This window comes from Camelus ferus, chromosome 16 (genome assembly GCF_009834535.1).
Source record: "Camelus ferus isolate YT-003-E chromosome 16, BCGSAC_Cfer_1.0, whole genome shotgun sequence".
NCBI classification, from domain to species: domain Eukaryota; kingdom Metazoa; phylum Chordata; class Mammalia; order Artiodactyla; family Camelidae; genus Camelus; species Camelus ferus.
The window spans coordinates 41,289,387-41,311,914 of NC_045711.1; the positions used below are offsets into that span (position 1 = coordinate 41,289,387).

The 22,528-nt window shown below is 36.8% G+C and overlaps 1 protein-coding gene across 2 annotated transcripts in view; it reads right to left on the reverse strand.

The window, feature by feature from the left end:
* The window catches only part of NLK (nemo like kinase), a 131,826-nt gene that overhangs the window by 2,347 nt on the left and 106,951 nt on the right, over positions 1-22,528 (reverse strand). Inside the window, exons 5-10 of one of the 2 annotated variants that reach the window (XM_032457647.1) lie at positions 21,502-21,587; positions 17,565-17,774; positions 14,455-14,556; positions 8,505-8,591; positions 2,604-2,802; positions 1,560-1,653 (exon numbers count right to left, since the gene is read on the reverse strand). In XM_032457647.1, the coding sequence (XP_032313538.1) occupies positions 1,560-1,653; positions 2,604-2,802; positions 8,505-8,591; positions 14,455-14,556; positions 17,565-17,774; positions 21,502-21,587 (778 nt within the window). The remainder of the gene's footprint in view (positions 1-1,559; positions 1,654-2,603; positions 2,803-8,504; positions 8,592-14,454; positions 14,557-17,564; positions 17,775-21,501; positions 21,588-22,528) is intronic. The other variant, XM_032457648.1, reaches the window with a different exon arrangement.

The following is a 22,528-nucleotide window of genomic DNA, read 5'->3' on the forward strand; positions in this document are numbered from 1 at the left end:
GATAATCATTTATCATTTGTTATCCACAGATCTGTTTTTACCAGTTACTTCACATGTCTGTCTAATGTTGCCAACCAGACTATAAACTTGAGGGGGTTGTGTGTAATCACTTTACTTCTTCGGGGCCCAGGATAATGAATAACTTGCACCTGGAAGGTATTAAAACACCTGATTGACTGGATCACTGACTCTTAGGGGAAAATATTAAAGGAATTTTAAACCACAGAGAAGTGAAAATGCAACTTAATTTCTACAGAAAAATACATGGAAGGAATGAAAGTCACCTGATTTAAAAATTCTAAAAAATTGTTGACTTTGGTTCAGTAAATTTAATCAACTTCAATGCTGGCTCAAGGCCAACTGAAAGTGAGGGGAAGGGAAAGAGAAGCAGGGAACAGAGGGAAAGGGGTGAGGGAGAAAGGCAGGTAGAGTGTGGGCTCTCAGATCCAAAGCCACCCTTCATTCTGCTTTGTGATACCCGAGCCAGACCCTGTTCACCCTTCTTCACCACCTGGCTTGATGTTAGCCTTTGTCAACAGAGGGCGCTGGAAGGGCACTGCAAGTCCACAGCATTAGGAAGGCGCTTCCCTTCCAGATTCTGGCCTGTGTTTTTTTTGTTTTTGTTTTTTTTTTTTTTGACGTGGAAGGTCCAGCTTTGATCTACCCAAACTTTCTGGCAAGTTTCTCTGCAACCCAGGCCCAGCAGCCTCTTTGATGAACCAGCTCTGCCCACACCTTTTGGAAAGTTTCTTCACCACCCTCATGCTGTGTTCCTGTGGCAGCCAGATCCTCTCCAAAGAGGCCCAAATCTTATTAGCCTTGGGTGGAGGGGCTTCCTGTAAGTTCTCACTCTTCCTTGTTCACGCTCCCACAGTCCAGAAGGAGGACCTGCTTTCTGCATGTGCTATTCCAGGACTCTTCAGAATCCTTTCATGCCTTTTAGTAGTTCACCATCTTTTTTCCTAGTTAATGCTTCTTGTTATTAAATTTCTCCTGTTCATATTACTGGCTTTCTACTTCTACTGACTGGGCCTTGACTGATACAAGGAGTTAGGGAAAAAGAAATGGAGAAGGAAAGGACAAAGAGAATGAGGCTTGTTAAGTCCTGAAGGAAGTTTATAGCTTTTTAACCAGTAAGACTGTTGGCTTCTCTTCTAAATAGGATACACCAGCTGTCCACCTATAAAATACAATTTTCTTGCAATTATTATTAAGGTGGTGGGGATGTAGTGGGAGCTGAGATGACCATGTCCAACTCCAGGACAGTGGCTGCCTCACTGTGGAAGGAGGATCCCCATGTACATGATCAGGCGGCATAATGTTCATCTGGGGAAAAAACTGCCACAGCAGCCACAGTGCACTGGAGCTGGAAGAAAAATGCATGCTTACATTTTTAATATGCTTTTGACTAAAGCCAAAACTCATAACAGAAACTTTCTGTTGGCCCTTTTATGTACATTATCTAATCTAAATAAAACCAGAAATATGCTGAGTAACAAAACCACAATGGCATCCTTTTAATTCTAACAACAAAGTTAGAATTACATACATATAGTTACCTAATAAAGCTCTTAAAAGCAGCAGACTGAGGGTTGATGCAGAGAGGCACTCTGTTTCCTTTCTGCTGTTCCAAAATGAACTGGTGAATAATTTCTGTGGAGAAAACAAACATCATACAACCCATGCCAATTTGCAGGCCTGGGAGCAGTGGATTCTTAGGTTAACTCTAACCAGCATGTGAACAGCATTTCCTAGTGGTTTAGTTAAATCAAACACACACGTCATCTATCAGGCAGAATCCAGTGGAACTTTCCTGAAACCAAAATGACAGCTGCTGCTAAACATAGGAAAAAAAACACCACCACCAAAATGGCATTACATGGGCTGGAAACCCCGTCAGTGGGAGGAGTAAAATGGTCTATAAATTTGAGAGTGACTCCACTGGGTTGGCATTACAAATGAACTCTTCTAAATTGCTGGTAATTACTGCCTTTTTGAAAATCACTTTAAAAACCTCAGTTGGTATTTAGGTACATAGTTTCAGACTGGTTACTTTGGGGACTACTCTCTCTTCTAAAATGTCCTAGAGCAGACACTTAAAAACTACTCAGGATTTTGGATGTCATTAACCCCCACCCCCACCCCAATTGGAGATCGTGTCAGGAAATTTTATGAGTGGACTATCAGAAACTTCCTTCTCTTGTCCGCATCCAAGGAATGATTCCCTCAGTGGATGTTTATCCTTTTTAGAACTTTGCATGCTATATAAAAAAGTCCAATATGTTTCATTCTATGAAATCATACTGAGTGAATACATATTAAATACGCTGAGTCACACTCACTAAATAAGTCAGCTTTGAAAACAAGAACAAAATGTTCATTCCTCTGCCTGACCTTCCCTTAGATATAATTTTAAATCAGTGTTTTTATAACACACAGCGCTTTCTTGGCATATATGCCCTGGACAAACAGTCACATGCAAGTTTGTAAAATAAACATATTGAGGAACTTGGATCTCCATTAAGGTCTCAGCTTTTCCCGGCCACATGGGAGAAAATGTTACTAGTCATCCTGCCTGGCCGAACGCCAAAAAAGATACTCACCTTTAACCTGTCGAACAGAACTGAGGTTCTTCTCAAAAGTGTCATCAAATTTGGGATTGGTGACAGGCTCAAAGTCACTGGTATAAACTCTTCCAGTAGAGGTGGAAAAGCAACATTTACACATACACGTGTGATATCGTAGTCGCCCTTCATCTAGGTAGGGGTGGGCTAAGGCATCCTTAGCGGATATTCTTTTGGACTGAAATCAAATTTAGAGACCAGCACATCAACACTACAGATAAACATGACTGTCCGCACAGGATCTTTCACAAGCCACAGTAACTGCTTTACACAGCTTATACTTAATTTATGGTGCATCCTGTGTAAAGGGATAATTGCAAATGGTGAGGACAAGAGGGATAATTGAATTGAGAAGTGGGTAAGGTAGCAGTAGGAGTATATGACATAAGACAACAAACTACTGTTATAAACCACCGTACACCACCATAAAGCACTTAGAAATGACTTTCTGCTAAGATCCTGAAAAGTTCCTACCTTTAAATAGATGTATGCAGGGTCAAAAATGACAAATATCACGACATTTAAGTATGTAATGCTTTGGAAGGGATACATTTACATTTTAAATAACATATTTTCTAAATATGTCTCAGCATTTAGAAGAGATGTGATCATGGTGGCACTTTCAGAAAGCTGCTTGAAACTTTTATCCTCTTGGAATACCAAATCAACTTAGGGCAAGAGCCTGTCTGAAAGCCGCTGGAGTTAGGCAGCAGATAATGGCCGGAATGCCATGTTTGATATCCAGCTCAGTGTGAATATAGGCAACCTGGGGTTTTCTGGGACTTCAGATCAGAATACTTAGTACACTAGTGTCAGGTTACATAAGCCAGAAACTTTTAAACTCATTTCTCTATTAAAAAAGAAAAAAACTGTCCCTCCTTTTCATCAATGGACATATAAGTACTACTGAGAGAAAGTGGATTTTAAAGGATTTAGGGATGACTCAATAGTAAAGAGTAGAACAAAAACTGACACTCTGCCTTGCTTCCAATCCTAGTGAGCACTTCACATAACACAACTGAAAAAGAAAAGAAAACCATCTGCACTCAAATAAAACAAAAATAACTGGATCACTATGACTGGTTCTGGTCCTCCAAATAACAAAATGTTAACTATTTCCCATAAACCTGGATTCCCTAAAAAAACTTTATCTGATTTTTTGCCATGCTGATGTTAAGAGGCATGTCATGACATTTTGGGATGTGATCAGAAAGCTGCTGTTCATCTACCAGGAAGAGGCAAATGTAAACTTGACGACCTTGGTTTTGTTCCTTTTGCCACCTGTCGTGTTTTGTATTTGGTGATGGAGCCCTTCTGAAGTCTGACTCACTAGCATGCTTAGCAACTAAACTTTTTCTTTCTTTCCCTAAATGAATCCAACTATTCCTAGAGGTTCCACTTGGAAAAAGATCAACTGTCAGAACGAAAAGAAACAGGGCAGTACACCTTGCACGGGTCTGGGCCCCCCTGAGTCCTCAGTGTCTCTGGCCAGGCTCACGTGCAGGATTGAGCTCTTTGGCTTTTGCCCACTGAATCTGGTTACTGGTCAAGTCTATTTCTGTTTCTGACTGAGCATGTGTCCACACTGGTGGCAGCCGTGATTGAATCTGGGTTTTAATTTTACCATAGGACCATTAAGTCATTTCTATCAGGTGGCAGATGTCAGAAATTGGAACCCAGTCAGCTGCCATCAGCAGCTGGAATCTGGTTCCCTGCTAGTCTTTTTTGTTTATCTGTGGATTCTGATATTTCTTGAAAGTTCAGATGCAGAGGTGAAGGGATTTTTGGTGTTCTCCTAACTATTGACTGTATGCTCTGTGTTTGTATGTTCTGTGTGCACCGATACGGGGTCCTCTAAAGTATCTTACGTAAGAGAAGCCTTTGGACCAAAAGTAAATCAAATCCCTAGTGTGCAACGATCAGCTTTGATTTCTCTAAACAAATTAAGGTCTCTTTGGGACTTCTGAAACAAGGCTAAAGAAAGAGACTTGTTTCGTAAGGGATATTAACACTGAAAAGAAAAACTGTCCTGCTAAATTGAAAAAAAGAAATCTCAAAGTTACTCCCATTTTTAATAATGATCTTCTTTTGAAGGACTTAATGGTGCTTAATGATGTCCTATGTATCTTAATTACAACTTGTTTCTTTAACAGATCAATATTTGCAATAGATACGGACACTTGTTACTATCTTAGATTTTGTTGCTTTATCAAATTGGCTCTTCTAGTTTTGAATAAGAGTGATAAAATTTTCTTTTACAAATATAAATTGATGTACTTTGTATATTTTTGAGGGGAGTTAATATATCATATTATGAGATTTCTTAAAATCAAATAGAGCAAACTCCCAACTGGCTTTTAAAAATAATATTAACACATAAAAGACATATAAAAAGAAATGGAAAGATTTAAAAACATTATTCTTCCTTATGAATGAAATATATTAGCTCTTAAAAATTTTTTTCTTAAGTTGTAACTCAGATTTTAAAAAAGCTTTCGTTGTGAGTTAAAGTAATACTCTTAGTTACTAAATTACAAAGTAAGCAAAGTATTTCTATTAAACAACTTCAAAGTTTTAATATCTGGTATGTAATTGTATAAAATAAAGAGGTCATGTGATATTCCTATGCAAGATGACTCTTTGGATAAATCAGTCTGAGTTAATAGTTATAAAAGTTAAAAAAACCTATTTTCTTTCTGATTTTACTGCCACGTGCAAATAATATTAGTACAATGCTCTAGCTTATGTAAGTTTTGAGTTTGTTTTCTCATAAAAAGCCTAATCACTTTGAATTTGATTTTTTTTCCCCTGGTTTTGCTGGTCAGATAAACTACTGTCACTTTGTCTAAGATTATGGAATTGCAAAATTATGTGTTCAACTAAGTTAGATGAATGATAGGTAATATGTTTCTAAAAAGAAATAGGTTTTTAGAATGCTACAAACTGTAAAGACTTAATGTGTTAAATTTTAATCTTTTAATTCTTAGTTAACACCTTTAAGGTCTTAGTTAAGACCTTACTAATATTAATTTGAGTTAATAAATAGTATTTGGATACCTGGATAACAAAATTTTAATATACCTAGGTTCTTCATTAATACAGTATAGAGCAGCCATGAAAAGACAGTTAAAACAAGTTTATACTGTATAGCACAGGGAGCTATATTCAATATCTTGTAGTAATTTATGGTAAAAAAGAATCTGAAAACAAATATATGTATGTTCCTATATGACTGAAGTATTATGTGCTATACCAGAAATTGACACATTGTTAACTGACTAATTCAATAAAAAATACATATATAGGAAAAAAAAAACCGGAGAAAGCAAATAATTTTGCTCATATAAACAGTTTCAAAAATTAAGCCAAATAGAATGTTATAAATAAAAGTATTTTATGAATCTAAGAAAAAAGGGAAAAATAAAATTCTTAATTAAAAAAAAAGTTAAAAAAGAGGTGTAAACACCTTTGGGTTAATGTGTATATTTTTAAAGAATGTAAAAGAATGTGTGATGGTAGGAAGATGTATATGCAAGATAACAGATGTGTTTTTGTTTTCAAAGAGAAAAAGTGAGTAATTTTGTCTAAATTCCTAATAATTATTGTTGTCCTTTAAAAATATTGCTTGTAACTGTTTATTTCCTTTATATAAACTGAAGTCTCTGGAAATTTGTTTAATGTCTTCAGTATTTTGAGGTAATAGTTACATCTTTTAAAATGAGTTATTTATTATACCCCATTCTTTTCAATATTACTGATGATACTATAATTCATCTTATTATTCTCTGGTGGTTTCTGGTTTTTCCTTATATTTGCCTAAAGGCTCTTGCTACAAGCTAGAGGTCAGGAATTGAATCTTCCATACAAAACATCACAAGGACCTCAGTAAAGGATTGTTCAGATGCTCCTGGCTGTTGTCTTTAGGGTACAAACCCATGGATGTAGCTGATATTACCACAGACGGCCACCTCTTAGACTGAACCAAGTAACTTGGTCAGGATTTCCAGGAATGTTTCAGTCCAGGAGCAGACACATGGCAACAGACTGCTTAACCCAAGATCAACAAAACAAGTAATAACTACTTCAGACTAAATGGACTAAATAAACTGATTTCATTAAGGTTAAGGTTTTATTTTTAATGGACATTAAAAAAAACCCCTCATTTCTTGCTTCTTAATGTATCACCCTCCCCCCCCATTTAACAGTTTAAAACTAGAATGAAACACTCTTTAAAAATGGTATTTCTAATTGAACTGTCAGAACCAGAAAGGGAAAAATCCTTAATATCAATCATAAACTAAGTTCAGTAGGAATCCGTCCTCCTTCTTATAGATAAATCTCATTTGTAACTATGAGTACACCCAAAGTTTCATTTAACAAGGTGTGACAATCCCACTGTAAAGGAATAAGGACTGCCCTTCCATGTAGAACTGGTATCTTAAAGACTTCCCAGGAAATGTGCTTGGCATCTGCTCTATGGCACAGGAAATTCCGGCCTCAGAGTAGTGAAGACTATGAGCTCCCAGCAGGGCAGGGTTGTTAATGAACATGGGATCTCAGAACAAGACGGTACCTTCCGGCTGTAAGTACGGCAGGTAATACCTGGTACAGGTGAATGACACCGTTCTAGGTTCCTAATCTAAACAGAATAAAGAGAATTTCTGATACATAAAAGTAAATTTTAACCTCAGGGCCTTTACAAAATCCTCTCTGGGCAGACAGACATGACCTCTGAAACCTGAAGCTCACGTGGCTCCAGTTTCGTCAACCATAGGAAAGGTCTTTATGCATTAATCAACATCTCCTGTTAGCTATCTGGGTAAACTTGCCAAATAAAACAAAATATCAAACTAATGACACTAAATCACTAGCTCATTCAGCAAGTTATGTGGCTGAAACTCCCTAATGGCAGGAACTCGACCACAAGGAGGGACTGTGCAAATGAGAACTGCCACTTTGTCTTGCTTCCCGTATCACTAAGCACCTCACGTGCCAACATAAACAAACACGAGGAAAACAAAAACAAACACCAACCAACCAAACAAACAAAAAATCCACTTTGTACCCTGAGATGTAACAAAAATAACTTGGTCACTGGTTGGTTCTGGTCCCTCAAATAACAGAACCTTGACTGTTTCCCACAAACCTGGGCTCTTTAAGAAAACATTTTTATCCTAATCTTGTTACACTGACAACTGAAGATAGTTTTGACCTTTGTGGATTTAATAATCATGTGAGAAATTTGCTGTTTTCTCATGAATAAACTAATGTAAACTTAATAACTGGGCATTTGGTGGGGAGGGTTATTTTCCCCCTTTAAATACCTGTTGTGTTTTGTTATTGGTTAACTTCCTTGTACTCTTGACAAGTAAATTTTTCTTTTTCAAATGCTTCCAATTTTTAGTCTTCTATGACAATAGTTATTGGCACAGATGTGGATAATAAATATTCTTTGGATGAATGAATAAATGAAGAACTGAACTTGGTCCCAGACGAGTCAAGTCTGGAAATGGTGTTTGGAAAAGCTACCGTCTTAACAAACCCAGAGTAAACATTTCCTTATGCAATACACTGGGCAGAATTTTTCAAATAATGTTAAATTTTTTTCTCCTGATTTAGCTTGGTATCAAACTCCTTTTATAAATATTGAGATGAATAAAGATGGTACAGTTCCTTATCTCTCTTCACCTAGACTGTTATGTGTTAATAATCAAATTTATATGTGATAATTGAGCATGATACACAGGGAACCGGGGTGCTTAAGTTTATCTTTTGAAAAGTCAGTATTTACATTGCCCATCTATTCAAAGCTAGAATGTTTTTCTTAGAACACATTTATTTTTAATTCATTAAAAAAATATAAAAACAAATACTACTTACTGGATCAAAGACCAACATCCTGCAAAGGAGATGAACAGCTTCATGTGTAGCCTGGCTAGACAGGGTATAAAGTACAGGAAGAGATGGCTGTGAAAAAATAAAGAATTCAAATATGCAGGTGAGTCTTTGTGTAAATAGATACGGAATACAGCCAATTTTATGACAAGGTAAGTACCCAGCTCAAAAGATGTGTATACATAAGTCTCCACTCAAAGGGAATGCATGTTCTCCTCATTAACCAGCCTTCAAAAGCAAAAAGTCACTGACTTTCAGTGGCATATTTTATATTGCATGACTACCCATTCTAGATAAGAGCACCAAAGAACCTACAAAAAAATGAAAGCTAATCCTGTAAATATGGAGCTCCTGTCTTATATTGTACCTGCTTTGGCAAGAAGGGAAGACCAAACATGCCCAGGGATGGATAAGAAAAGATTTAAAACCTTGGCCATATGCAAGGTTAAGCATTTCCACTGTGCAAAGTAAGCATGTGAACTATGTCTTATGGCAACATTACCATAAAGTTGCAAAAACACTAGCCCTAAAGGAGCTGTAGGACACTCAGGAATTTACAGACTCTTCTAAGAAAGAGTCTTAGAAGAGTTCATGTTTTCCTTCCTCACCAGAGAGGTGTTCTTCATCTTTGTTGTCTCAACAAAGATAATAAATGAAAGTATGACATCTAAGAAAGCATGACACTGCTTGTGGTGGTTCCACCTGCCCTGCCTTTAGCACTGATTTCTCACCCAGTAATTGTCTTTTCTAAGTGGCAGGCATATCCACACGCCCATATCTAACCCTCTTGCACCGAGGCAGGGAGATGGCTCTCATGACTTGAGAAGCCACAGAGCTTACAAAGTATCTATTTCGCTGCCTGGTGAGGCAGGCAACAGAGCAGGTGAATGGAACCACTCCTCTGTCTCTGACACAAGTAACACTAAAAGGTCTCCTTGGATCTCGATCACAGCCTCATCCTGCTAAGATAACTACTAACATCAAGTCTTTTACATATCTGCCTCCTCCCAACAGTTAAGTCATATAGGAAAATCCAAAAAGAACAACAACAAAACTCCTCAGCATCATCGGGAGGTCATTATTCACCTTATAGATGTTTTCTTCAGGATCAGGAGTAATGGGGCATAAGAGTTGGGGGTTTTCGTTTACTAGCTAATTAGATAAATCAACAGGCCTGAATCTCAGTATCCTTACGTATAAAATGAGGAGGTTGGACTAAATGATCTCTGGTTTACTTTAGTTTTAAAATTGTATGATACTTGATATGATTACCACATATAAAAAGCATTCCGTGCACAGAACACATATATAGCTGGCACTTAAATATTACCATTCCTTGGTGTATTTACGTGTTTGCAGATAGCGAACTATTTCTTGTTAAAAATATGTAAGTCTATGACAGCTCTGAAATTATTTGTATTAGTCAAGATAATGGGGTCGGGAGTGGATTGTGGAGAGTGTAGGGGAGAGGTTTTAATTTACAACTTAATTTACATATATTTTCCCTAAGGATTTTTCCTACTGTGTAAAATAAAGTAATCTGATACTCTTGAAAGATTCTGATTTTTGGTTTGACTGTGAATAGCTATCCTCTTTTTCACTGGCTTGTGCAGCCAAATTACAGCCAATTTTTACTGACCAAAATGTCTCTCCATAAGCCATTCTTTTCTGTCCACTCTCAAAGTGAATCTACCCCTCATCCTATTTTTTTGTGGTAGAGGCAATTTATAGTTTAGGGAAGGGAATACTGGGATGAGCACTAGAAGATGTGGCCTCAAATTCTGACTTTGCCGTCACTAGATCTGGGTAAGTCACTTGAACCTTGACTTTCTCTCTATTGGACTGCACCAGTACAGACCTGCCTGCCCACCATCATTGCTAATCATCTAAATCCACCAAATGCCAGGCCCTGGGCTAGGTGTTGAGACAACAAAGATGAAGAACACCTCTCTGGTGAGGAAGGAAAACATGAACAAGGCATTCCAGAGGCCAATGAATAGAGGACAGAAAACAAATTCGAAGGCAAAATTTATGACTTTAGGACAACTGGATATGGGATGGGGAGGTTGTGAAAATCAAGAGTGGATGTTTAAGGGTACCAGAAATTTAAAAAATCCATGCCCCCTAATTTATCTTTCTTTAAAGAAGCACACTCGAACAAATATGCTAAAACTAAGGCTGTTTCATTTCAGCTTAAATGGTCATTTGATATGCTTTCTCCTTTTCTGTGTTTTTATATGCATGTTAAAAAGAGGCACAGAGAAAAAGAAGAGTCAGTTTGAGTCATGCCAATAGCTCTCCAGAATGATAGCCATTAATAATTCAGCATTAGCTCCACAGGAAAGATGCAATACTAGAAATGCTGCATTTCTAATTCCACTTTCTTCCCCTCTAATTTACCAGCCATTATGGTTGGAACCAGTTGGGCCCAGGGTATCAGAACTAGAGAAGTTTATATTTCTCATCAAGTGCATAGAGTCAATTTGAATAAGAGGGAAAAACAGAATGCTTAAAAGTATGTCCTAAATATCTCATTTGGAAAAAAGTCTTTGCCAATTCCCCCAACACTCACACACATTACTCTTCTCCCTTTAAAGTATACTGGTCCATTTTCTGTTTGTTCTGCAAGTTTATAAGTCACTTAGGCAGTGTAGGCGTGAGTGGGTGCCAGTGCTGAATCACGAGGACAGGAAGGGTTATAAAGAGTGCTCTATGAGTGACTATGATTGTTAGGGAAATGAAGCAAGGATGAGCTTCTGGACTTGGGTGAGAGGCCCTAAATGGTATGCCACAGTCATCATAAGCCAACTGCAGGGCACTGGTCACCGCAGTGGAGTCGGCCAGGCTGCGTAAGCCCTGTAGGATGTTCCTGTTAGTTTTCACCTGGCAGCAGAGAGGCTGTAGTCATCAGTCTGCAATGTTAACTGCAATGCACAAGGGTCAGTGCACTACACTAAGTGCTCTGGGGTTGTATAAAAGAAACCCCCACCTGAAAAATAAGAAGTTTAAATTGAATGAATCCTCTAGCATACCTTGATTCTCTTAACTGTAAGATAAGGTCCCTGCCAGGAGACAGGACTATTTTCGCCTCAGTGAAAATATTTTACCTATTTCTGACACAATTAGCTGAGGATAATCTGAGGGAAAATGAAGATCTAAACCTTATAAGAGAAGAACAAACGGACTGAGGACTGATAATAGACTTTTCAATCCTATCAACAGGGCAATGCCCCAACAAGTATTTGCCTTAACAGACACTTGAGCCATGGCAGCTAAGATTCCCTTCATCCAAGACTGAGTTGTAGAAAAGAGACAAATAAATGTCACACGGTGTTTTTGTCTGCCCAGCAATTCCTGACTTTTCAAGAACCACACTCCCTTTCTCACTCTCAGATCAAGTGGTTTGGCTGAGCTTGATTTCAGTCTCCCAGCTCCAAGGATGGGTACCTGACCTCGGCCTGGCCAGTCAAATGACATATTCCCCTGAGCAACATGACTGGTTCCAGGATGGGCACACAGTCTAAAATAGGATGGGACCAACCAATGGAATGGCTAACCTAACACATACCCCCAATCCGCTTGTCCCTTTATTATATGGGATAGAAAAGACTCATTTTTCAGCCTGTCTTGCATCCAGGAGGCCACATTATCACACAGTTCTGGACAATGACATATAAGCAAAGGTTTGCTGGGCAGGCTTCTGGGAGAACTTCCTTTCCTGATAAAACGAACAGATACTGCTAGTGTTCCCTCTTTCCTCCCTTTTCTTGCTGTGAATATGGATATGATTTCAGGACAAGCTACAGCCATTTTGTGACTATGAGGCAATAAGCAAGACAGTATAAAGTCAACATTCTAAAGATAACAGAGCAGAAAGAAAGAAAAAAACTAGATCCTCAATGACATAATTGAGCTGCTATGCCATCACCAGATTGCCTACCTCTGGACTTCACGGTATGAGGGAAAAAGGAACTTCTATTTCTTTAAACCATTGTAAGTAAGGTTTTCTATTACTCATAACCAAATACATTCCTAACTGAATCAGAGACCTTCCAAATATTTCCTGGATCTATTTGGGAAAACTCTTTCCTGAAGGACTGATATGCTAACAGAATGTAAGCCTGGACTGCTGGTTCCACTTTTGCCAACACATGGGGGAAAGCCTGTCTGAAAATGAAGCCAACACACAGGAAAAAAGTGAGAAGAATCAGATTCCTGCCATGGAACATCACTTGACTACCTGAATCCAGAAAGCCTGAAGTCAGCGGTAGCTAAAGACTTTTCAGTTATATGAACCAGTGAATTTCCTGTTTCGCTTAAGTCAGTTTTAACTGAATTTCACTGGAGTCCTGACTGGTATACTGCATGGAAGTAGGTATAGTAACCAACTAACACAAGTTTATTAATTTGAGGCAGTAATCCATGACTTTAAGAAGATAGCTAATTAGGTTCTTCTTCTGTATATGCATATTTGTATTTTTTAAAAAGTCTCAACAAACAATAGTACATATTTCTGTTTGTAAAAATACATGTAAATAAAGCCATAGAAAAATATGTCTGGAAGGACAGTCTCAAATTAATCAAAAGGAGACTAGGATGGCGTGGGGAGTAGTGAAGGATGACTAATTCTGTAGGATTTTTACTTTACATGTATTCACATATTATTTGCATATATATAAATGAATTTTTAAAAATCTGCTGTGAAGGTATATGTGTCAGGTATTGATAAATTAGTTTAATATTCCTGACACTGGCCAGTAAATGGAACATAATAGATCTTGTTAGTTCTTTCTTTGAATACAGAACATTCCTCTAGGTTAAGACTTACTGTGCTCTTCTAAGTGAGGAGTTAGGGCCCAAATTATTTCATGCTTCTAAACTAAATGCAACAGAAGGATGCAACCAGCAGGGAGCTGTTTAAAATACCAGCACCTACATCTCTAGTAGTAAATCTACATTTACTAGTTCAGGCTGGTTTTAGAAGCTAACACAGGTTACCCATTGCCCTTTTTGCCTGTGAAAATGGAATCTTGGCAGTCACACTAGAATCATAGAAGGAACTACAAGGAAAAGGCAAGGCCTTGATAAAATGTCTGACAGGTCATTTGAAAGGAGTGTCAAACCAAAGGTCTGTCATTTGGTCTATCAGCTAGGTCAATCAGATCTTCTAATGATCAATCAAATCATATAAATGCCCAATTTAAAAGAAACCAAGGCAAAGCTCAGGAAAGTTAGTTGCCAACTCTTCCTGTTCACATCTTCTCTCTTCTGTTTTGGTTTGTTGTTCTTAGGAAAAGTATTCCCTTTACTCACTCTTTACATCATTAAGCTTGTTTTGTCCAAAGGAGATTAGGAAAGTGCTTCTAAAAAATGCTGCTAAATCAACACGGTGGAGGAGATAATAACCATCTTGTCTTTCTCAGCAGTGACTTGGCTGGTTGCAAGTAAAACTGGTCAGTGCAAATCTGGCAATCTCTCTTCATACTTCTTTTCTAACAACATTCACATCTGATTCTGTGTTAGTGGTAAGAATGCAATAGAAACAGCTTCACATTCCTGGCTGGAATAAGAGACACCAGGTATTTAGGCTCAGTATGTGAAGAGGGTATCGTGACATATGTGCTTTAGGTTATGGCACTGAGGTCAATGCTCCACCCCTGGTAACTTTTCCCAGACACCAGGAGACAAAAGCCAGGGGTCATTTATTAGCAAAGGTGCTATAAAAATATTTCCTTTATCCTACAGCATTGGAATTACTATATTTTATTTGGTCTGACAAATATTTAATACTTCCTTACTTATGGCCATGACATTAAAAAAAAAAAACCTACCAGTAATGTTTTTGTTTAAAAATTCTCATTTCATTATTCTGTTGGAGGGAAACTCTGCCCAAACAGATGGTTACCAAATACAGAGCCCCTCCCTCTCCTTTTACCTGTTTATGAGGACCCCTGAGTATGTGTGCCTTAGCGCCTTCACAAGCCGTCCTCATTGCTTCCAGTGATGGTGTGCCCAAGAGATCTGTGATCAAATCCAACTATGAGGAAACATGAAATACAGACGGATAGTAAGCTCATGGAAACAACATTACTCTTAAGTCACAGCCTTAGAGATGAGGACCAAATTCTGGGGGGAAAAACCTTAAGGCAAGTTCCAGGTTAACTGATTGGAACCCCTACTTTCACTTTTTAGACTATTAAGAAAAAACAGAAAAATGTTTATTAGGTATCCATAGGATAGAAATATAGAAAATACTTCTAGCAAGCCTGGCAGAAATAATTTAGGAGTCTGCATCTACCTGCCCTGTGTTTTGCTTTGACACCATAGCATCTATGATCCTTGCAGAAGTGAACTGCTTTTTTAGTGATGGCTAATGACTATTCTGTCCAGTTAATGAATGAAATCTGATGCTTCAGAAGGACTCAGGCTCACCAAGGAGCTAATCCACAAACCAGGCAGCTGTGATTTAGTAAATATTGGAAACATTCACACCTGAAACAAAAGTAAAGTTGGGGCCAGTACACACCATTTACATTATAGTTATGCACTGGTGAAAACTGTGGTACTTAGAAAACTATGACACCACATAGGTCCACATCTAGTTAGCTGGGCACAATAAGAGAGACCAATAAAAATGGCCTTCTCACAAACAAGTCTTTGTAGGTAGCTGACTACCTTAACAATTTTCTGTAGAGCTATAATTGTTCTAATTTCATAATCCAATTAGCAGTAACATTTCATTCGGACTCTTTTAGGATGGAAAATTCTTACCTAGAGAATACTTTTCCTGGTTCTGGGGTTGCCAAATATAAAGCACTATTTTCTGCACTTAACTAAACCATGGGGTAGTCATCAGTATCCCTGCCCTCCAAGATAATGGAGTTACTCAAGCAGCTTGTTTTCCACAGAATTAAAGATTTCTATATGTAGGTTTTTGGGAAAAGTGTGTTGGTGATACTTCTGGACCTCTAACAACTACACTAAAGGCAGAAGGAAATGACTGGCTCATGAAAATGAATGGAAATACTGAGAAAGCTGTCTAAAATGGGTCAGATCCTTGGAAGAGAAGCATTTTAATGAAGTCTGCTGGTACTATAGTACCTAGGGTATTTATTTCTCAAAAATAAAAAAGAAAATGCTATAGAAAATATTTACTTCTACTTAGAATTTAGACTCATTTTCCCTTTTGGATCTTTATTTCTTACCCCAAAATACACTGATGACAGACAGGTGCGCATTCTCCTTCAGGGGCTACGTAAGACTGGCAAACTCAAGACCTGTGTATTTCTCTAGAAAATGAGATATCTGAATCTCATTCCAGCGGTTTTGCACTTTCCTTTATATATTCTTTTCAGCAGCAACCCAAGATCATTGTTCAGTATATAGGATCTGAACATCTTCATTTTTTTTAACCCCTTCATTTTCACTTAAGCTTTTCTGTATGACACCTTCTTACATCCAGATATGACAGTCTTATAGGCAAGTCTGTTAACCTGTACTTTCTAAAGAAATCAAACAGTAAAATGGCTATTGTTGACAGTATCTGACATTAGATTCTATATGATAATTTTTTTTTATCACTGAGATCAATTTCAAAGATGTAAACTTAAAAAAAAGGCTTTCAATGTATAGTGGAGAAATACATTTAAATACTGATCAGAGCATATATAGTTTCTGATGTATCAGTTAACAATTCTGGTAGATAGAATGTAAAGGAAATGATTCCAATTTTGGTCAGGTGCATGAATTATTTACAAAGATACACAGTAATCAGGGTGCTCTTTTAAAATGTGATCCATCAAATCTTAACACTCCCTTGTTCAAAACCTTCACAGAGCTTTCCATCATACTTGGATAGAATGAAATCCAAAGTTTTTATCAGGCCACCATGGTCAGGGCTCTTTCTCTCTGACCTCATCTCCTACATGCTCTTCCTTGCTCATGCCATCCCTCCAACACGCCACCCTTGTTCCTGCCTCAGAGGACCTTGCTGTGCTGATGGTCCCTTTTCCTGGAACACTTTTCCCACTATCTTGCTTCCTCATTTCACTTGGGTCACTCCTCAAATGTTATCCCCTCAGACAGTCCCTTAGCACTGCTCTGCTCCTAACCTGGATTATCTTTCTTTATAGAATTTATCATTACTTGGGATTATATTTATTTGTATACTTATATATTTTCTGTCTCACGTGAAAGTTTCACAAAGCCTGGAACTGACTTCGTCTTACTGTTGTATCCCTCACACCACCACCATCATAATTGCTACCATTTACTGAGTGCTCACTATACGCTAGGCCTTATTTTTAGCTTTACTACTTCATTAAATCTTAACAACCCTCAGAACAGTTTAACTTGCCCAAGATTTAATAGGTTGTAGAGCTAGGATTTGAACCCACCAATTTTGATTCTACAGCCTGACTCATCATTGTTACATTATTCTCATGCTAACAATATTGTTAAATGAATTAAACATACTTAGGAATTATCCCAAAGAAAAAATGGGTAGTAATGAATCAGCTATCAAGGCAGACAGTTAAAGTATCATGAATGGTTTCCTAAAACTACATTTTAATCAGCTTCTGATGTTCTCTGACATGTTTAAATATTTTAGTGCAACGAAGGTTAGAAATGTTTCTAAATGTTCCTATTTAAAGAAATCAACACTCAAAATTTACATTCTGAGTACAAAGTGTAAGTACATTAAGTCACCAAATACATTTTCCAGTCAGATCCATTCAGTTAGAAAGAACAGAGGCCCTTTAACAACTGGAGATTACACCTGTGCAAACTGTTACAGCCGAGTCCGCTACCACGCATCAGTGCGTGTAATAAAGTCAACACTCCCTCTAAGAGGCAAGTAAGTTGCAAAAATCAATCCCTCTGTAATCTTCAACTTCATAACTTTCTGAATTTTAAGTGAACTTGAATTTGCTAAAAGCAATTTAGACGGTACAATGAATAAGCCCAAGACATATGTGCAAGACAGTTTTTCCTTTAAATCTGTACTAGAATTGAAAGCTACTAAAGCCTGAAGTGAAATCATACCTGCTGAATGGGACTCTGTGCCTGAAACAATATTCTTCGTCCTAGTAGTTCTGCAAAGATACATCCAACAGACCAGATGTCAATAGCATTGCTGTAGTGACGGCTGCCCATCAGGATTTCCGGAGCCCGATAATACTGAGTAACAACTTCCTGAGTCATATGACGGGATTCATCTAATTCTTCCACTCTGGCCAATCCAAAATCACAAATCTAAATAGGAGAGATTATCAAAATATTGTCAAACAGACAATATGGAAAATGGAAAAGTTAAACAAAACAACAAAAAAACTAAACTCTTGACAGACCTTTTAAACTTTGAAAAGTTTTCAATGATACAGGTAGAGTATATTTGTATAAATATATAATTTTATTTGGAAGAGAGGGAAGAAAATATCAAAAGTCCTTATTTCTATATAAAATGAGATCTGCTTCTCACCTTCAATCTGTTTTCAACTGATACTTAAACAAACAAAAAGCAGCTGAATGCATAGTTCTAGGTTTAATGAAGAAACCAAGCTAATTTATTTTCAAGGCTGGCTTATAAAGGAAGATATTAGAAGGAAAAAGAGGTATATCTTGAAGACCTTCTGAGCTAACTATACTCACTGTCTTAATGAAATATACATAGTAAAATTTCTCTAGTGGGGAGGATATAGGTCAGGGTAGAGTGCATGTCTAGCATGCACGAGGTCCTGGGTTCAATTCCCTTGTTAAATAAACAAACAAACAAATTAACTAGCAAAGCTAATTACCTCCCCTATTAAAAAAAATTTTCTTTAAAGCTATAGATTTCAAACGGAGTCCTGCTGAATCCAGTTTTGAGGAGGTACTTCAGGAGTTCCACAAATATTTTACCTAAACTTCACATAGATCTATTTAAAATACTAATTCACACTCAACTGTGTGGCTATGTCAAAATGTAGCACACTGTAGAATACCAGTGCTAGTAGATTCATTCATTTCTTCATATCATAAACAGTTAATTGAGCACCTGTTATGTAGTAGACAGTATGCTAGAACGTGGAGACATAACAGTAAATGAGAAAGACTGGTTCTTTCATGCAGACCTAGGAATACATCTTTTCTTGCTATTTCTGTTTAAGTGAAAAATACGTAGAGGTTGCAAGGTGAGCTGTTAGTAAACAGTAGCAGTGCCACCACCGGCAACTTCTGCTTATTTTCAGGAATTAAGATTTTCTTGATACTGAGCAACCAAAACAAAAACTGGGAGCACTGAGGATGAGGTAAGAGAGAAATGACCATCTAGTAAGCTTCAGTGTTCTCACTGATTAACTTTGAGTCAACATTATAAGTGATGAAATAACACTTCTTACCTGTTTTCTAAGTTGAGGTCCCAGCATAATATTTTATTTGAAAAAGGGGTCTAGAAGCTTAAAAAATATTTGAAAACCACTGCTTTAAAAATAATTTTTTTTACCCCTAATTTTTGGCAATTCTTTTTATCTTGAATCTACTATGTCTGGTCACATCAAATGAATTTATGTTTGTATGTGGGGATGAATTAGTATGAAGCCAACATCTTTAGAAATGAAGGTAAATTTCCGGACCACACAGAAAAACCATACCAAAAAGGGAAAAAAGGGTATGTTGTTTATCAAATTCTCCCAAAGACCAGTGTTCAAATAATGCATAATATTTAAAAACGTTATTACTTCGGCATGAATTTTTAGGATCTCTCTTAAAAAAATTTTTTTTGGGGGGGAAGGGGAGGTAATTAGATTTATTTATTTTTTTAAAATTTATTTTTAGAGGAGGTAATGGGGATTGAACCTAGGACCTTGTACAAGATAAGCATGCACTCTACTGCTTGAGCTATACCCTCTCCCCCAGGATATCTCTTGAAACTAAACAAAACCCAAAGGAAAGAACTTAAATCCACTTTATCTTTCTTGTATTTATATTTTAAAAAAACCTAACCCCCCATCCAACAGAAAATGTTTTTCCTCTTACAAAGGAAATCTTTTGTAGGAAAAAAGGATCTAGAATTATTTTTGGCAATTTATCTGGACAACACAAGCTAAACCCAAAGTAAGAAGCTTATATGATCAGATAACCAAAAAAGATATTACAGTTTCCAGCAAAGTTATGTTTTGTGTTTAATAGGAAACAAAATATATTCACAATATTAAAGGATGCTAATTTTAAAAAATGCTTTATCATAATTATTTTCAAATAATTTTTACACTGGAGAAGAGAGAATTAGCATCAGTAGACTGGCACTCTGGCTTCCAAAAGTAGGCTGCTAAGACAAGTTAAAGGAGCAGAGCAAAATCTCAATTTGTTCTCATCTGTATGTTGTTTATTTACAAATGACATTTTCTTTTAGTTACTCATTCATGTAGCCAGAGGTTACAATACTATAACAGACGATTTGGAAAACGGACTGCAAGTAGTTAATGGTATTAAGCACGACAGGTTCTACACAAATGCCTTGTGAAGTTCTGCAACCAGAAACTGAAATAAGAAGAAACTAGCTTAAATGATTATAAAACTGATTGGGTCTAAGTAGGACAAAGAATTCCTGATTATAATGTTTTTATTATTTTATTTTATTTTATTTTTAGAATTAAAATAGGCTATGGGGATAGACTGCAGCTCTTTTTAAAAAGTGAAAAGGGGGTAGGGGAATGAACTCAATGACCTACAGAAGAAATATTTACTTTAGTGGTTTTTGGGAAAATTAATTTCTCTGTGGAAACAAAAGACTGAATTATACTATTAGCTGTTTTCAGGGAAAATATGAAGAATAGGTGTTATTAATCTTTCTAGAGTTAATACAGGAACAGAATTTTCAAGGCTATAGTGAAGGGAGAATTTTTATTAAAAAGCAGTATAACACATCAGCTTTTAAAGAAAATTGGCCCAGAGTTAAAAGAAAGCATTTAAAATTAAAAAATGAAATTCATTTAGATATTTGGTTTTAAGGTTTAGTTTAACTGCCAACAAGCTAAGTACTAATGACAGTCTTGATTACGTTTAAAGCAGGCAACATTTATAAACAGTTCTTTTCATTTTCAAATCTATCAGTTGAAATGTTAAGAATATTTATAATATAATGAAGCATCATGTAATATCGTAGCCACTCAGAAAGTAAGTGGAATTTTAGTTTGCTTACACAGAGATGACTCAGGTCTAGGAAGGCGTTCATCTCTAATTTCTGTGATGGAGAAAAATGTGGTGGACCCCTCACCACATAGGAGTTCTGCTAATACACATCTCTGTTAGAGGTAGGGAAATGCACACATGTGGATTTTGCTATTTGTGAGCCATTCTAACAAAAGACAATGGGGTGGGGGTGGTCCTGGGATAGGAGTAAAAACTGAAATTGACAACTTGAGATTTTGGGGCTACTAACCATAATACATCCTGTAACCGATTCCCTTTCAGAGGAATAACTGATGGTTGGCTACTATATATTGTGGAAACACATCTGACCCTTTTCTGGCTTAGTATTTTCACTTTTAAATGTTTCTATGTCCCTACTTTGCTACCTCAGTCAAATATCGTATAAAAAAGGTTAGCAGTGCAAAACTAGGCAGTCTTTTTAAAAGCCATACTTAATTCTCATGTAAGTAGAAGCTTACTGGTCTTTCAATATTTCTTCTGATACACACTTCCTTTATAATGGGACAATCTGAAAATAAATCACCTTCTCTGCTCTTCTTTCTAGTCACATCGCAATTTCAATTCCAGGTTTCCAAAACATGTGCAAAATATCATGAAGAAACCATAAGCCAAGACTACAAATTAGTTACTATGGCCACGACCATTGACATTGCTAGAGAAAACTGGGTTCTTCAATTTTTAGTAAAGTGATGAATATAAATTTAACCATTTCTTTCACAAAAACATGTTCTTAAACCTGCCTTGATATTCTGATTTTTTTCTCAGATGTTTGAAAAAACTGAAAAGCTACCTTTAGAACACAGTTGCTGTTCACAAGGAGATTCCCTGGCTTAATGTCTCGATGTAAAATGCCAGCTGAATGGAGATATTTCAAACCTGAAACAACAAACAGATTGAATTGCAGACATTTAATTTCCTTTACTCAACCAATGATTTGGGGGAAAACCACAGAAACAGTATACAGGATTTTAAATTGTTCCTTAAATAACAGCATAATGAACACTATTAAAAGACTGACTTAGTCCTACCTCAAAAAAAACTGTAATTTTTCTACTGTAAATAAAGTGTCATCAAAGGTTTGCACAGTCTTGAGATAATGTCTATAATTCAAAAGATTATTTAGGTTTAAGTATAAATAAGCCTTCCCAGCACTGGAGTTAGGGCTGACCAGACCAATAACCTTGAATTGCTCATAAGTGTGGCTATTGGAGCTCAGCTATTGATCCTCTCAGTCTGTGATTCTGAGCCTGCTCCAACAAAACAGTGCCCATTAACCAACAGGGAGCCTTTCCGAGGACATATTTTCATTGATGGCACAAAAATTCAGAAACTTTCCCAGGTTTGTTGGTAGTATTCTCTACCACTGAGAATCAAGAGGTTACTTAATTGGCAATTAATTACTTTAATAATATTTGACATCATAAAAGACTGTGGGCTTCAGCATTGCTAGATAAAAGGTCACAACTTAAAGGCTGAGTCTTTTGAATAAAATATAGCAAATCACATTTTTTTTTTACAAGTGTAAAAGAAGTCTGATACCCAATATCTTCCCTCTGCCACATCCCCACCCAGAATATTAACAAATCTACAGAAGGTGAACTTTTTAGTTTTAATATTTTGTAAAGGTTTTAATCTTTTTGGCAGATGCTTTTCAATTTTTACAAAGAATGTCTTAATTCTTTTATAAAGAATGTCTTAATTCTTTGAATCCTTTGGCGGGGCGGGGGGGAATATTTTACTAGGTAAGAAAACTGTTTCAGCTTTAAACAACTCTCCATTTGTAATGGCAAAATTCTGAAGGATACACCCTTTGGCCA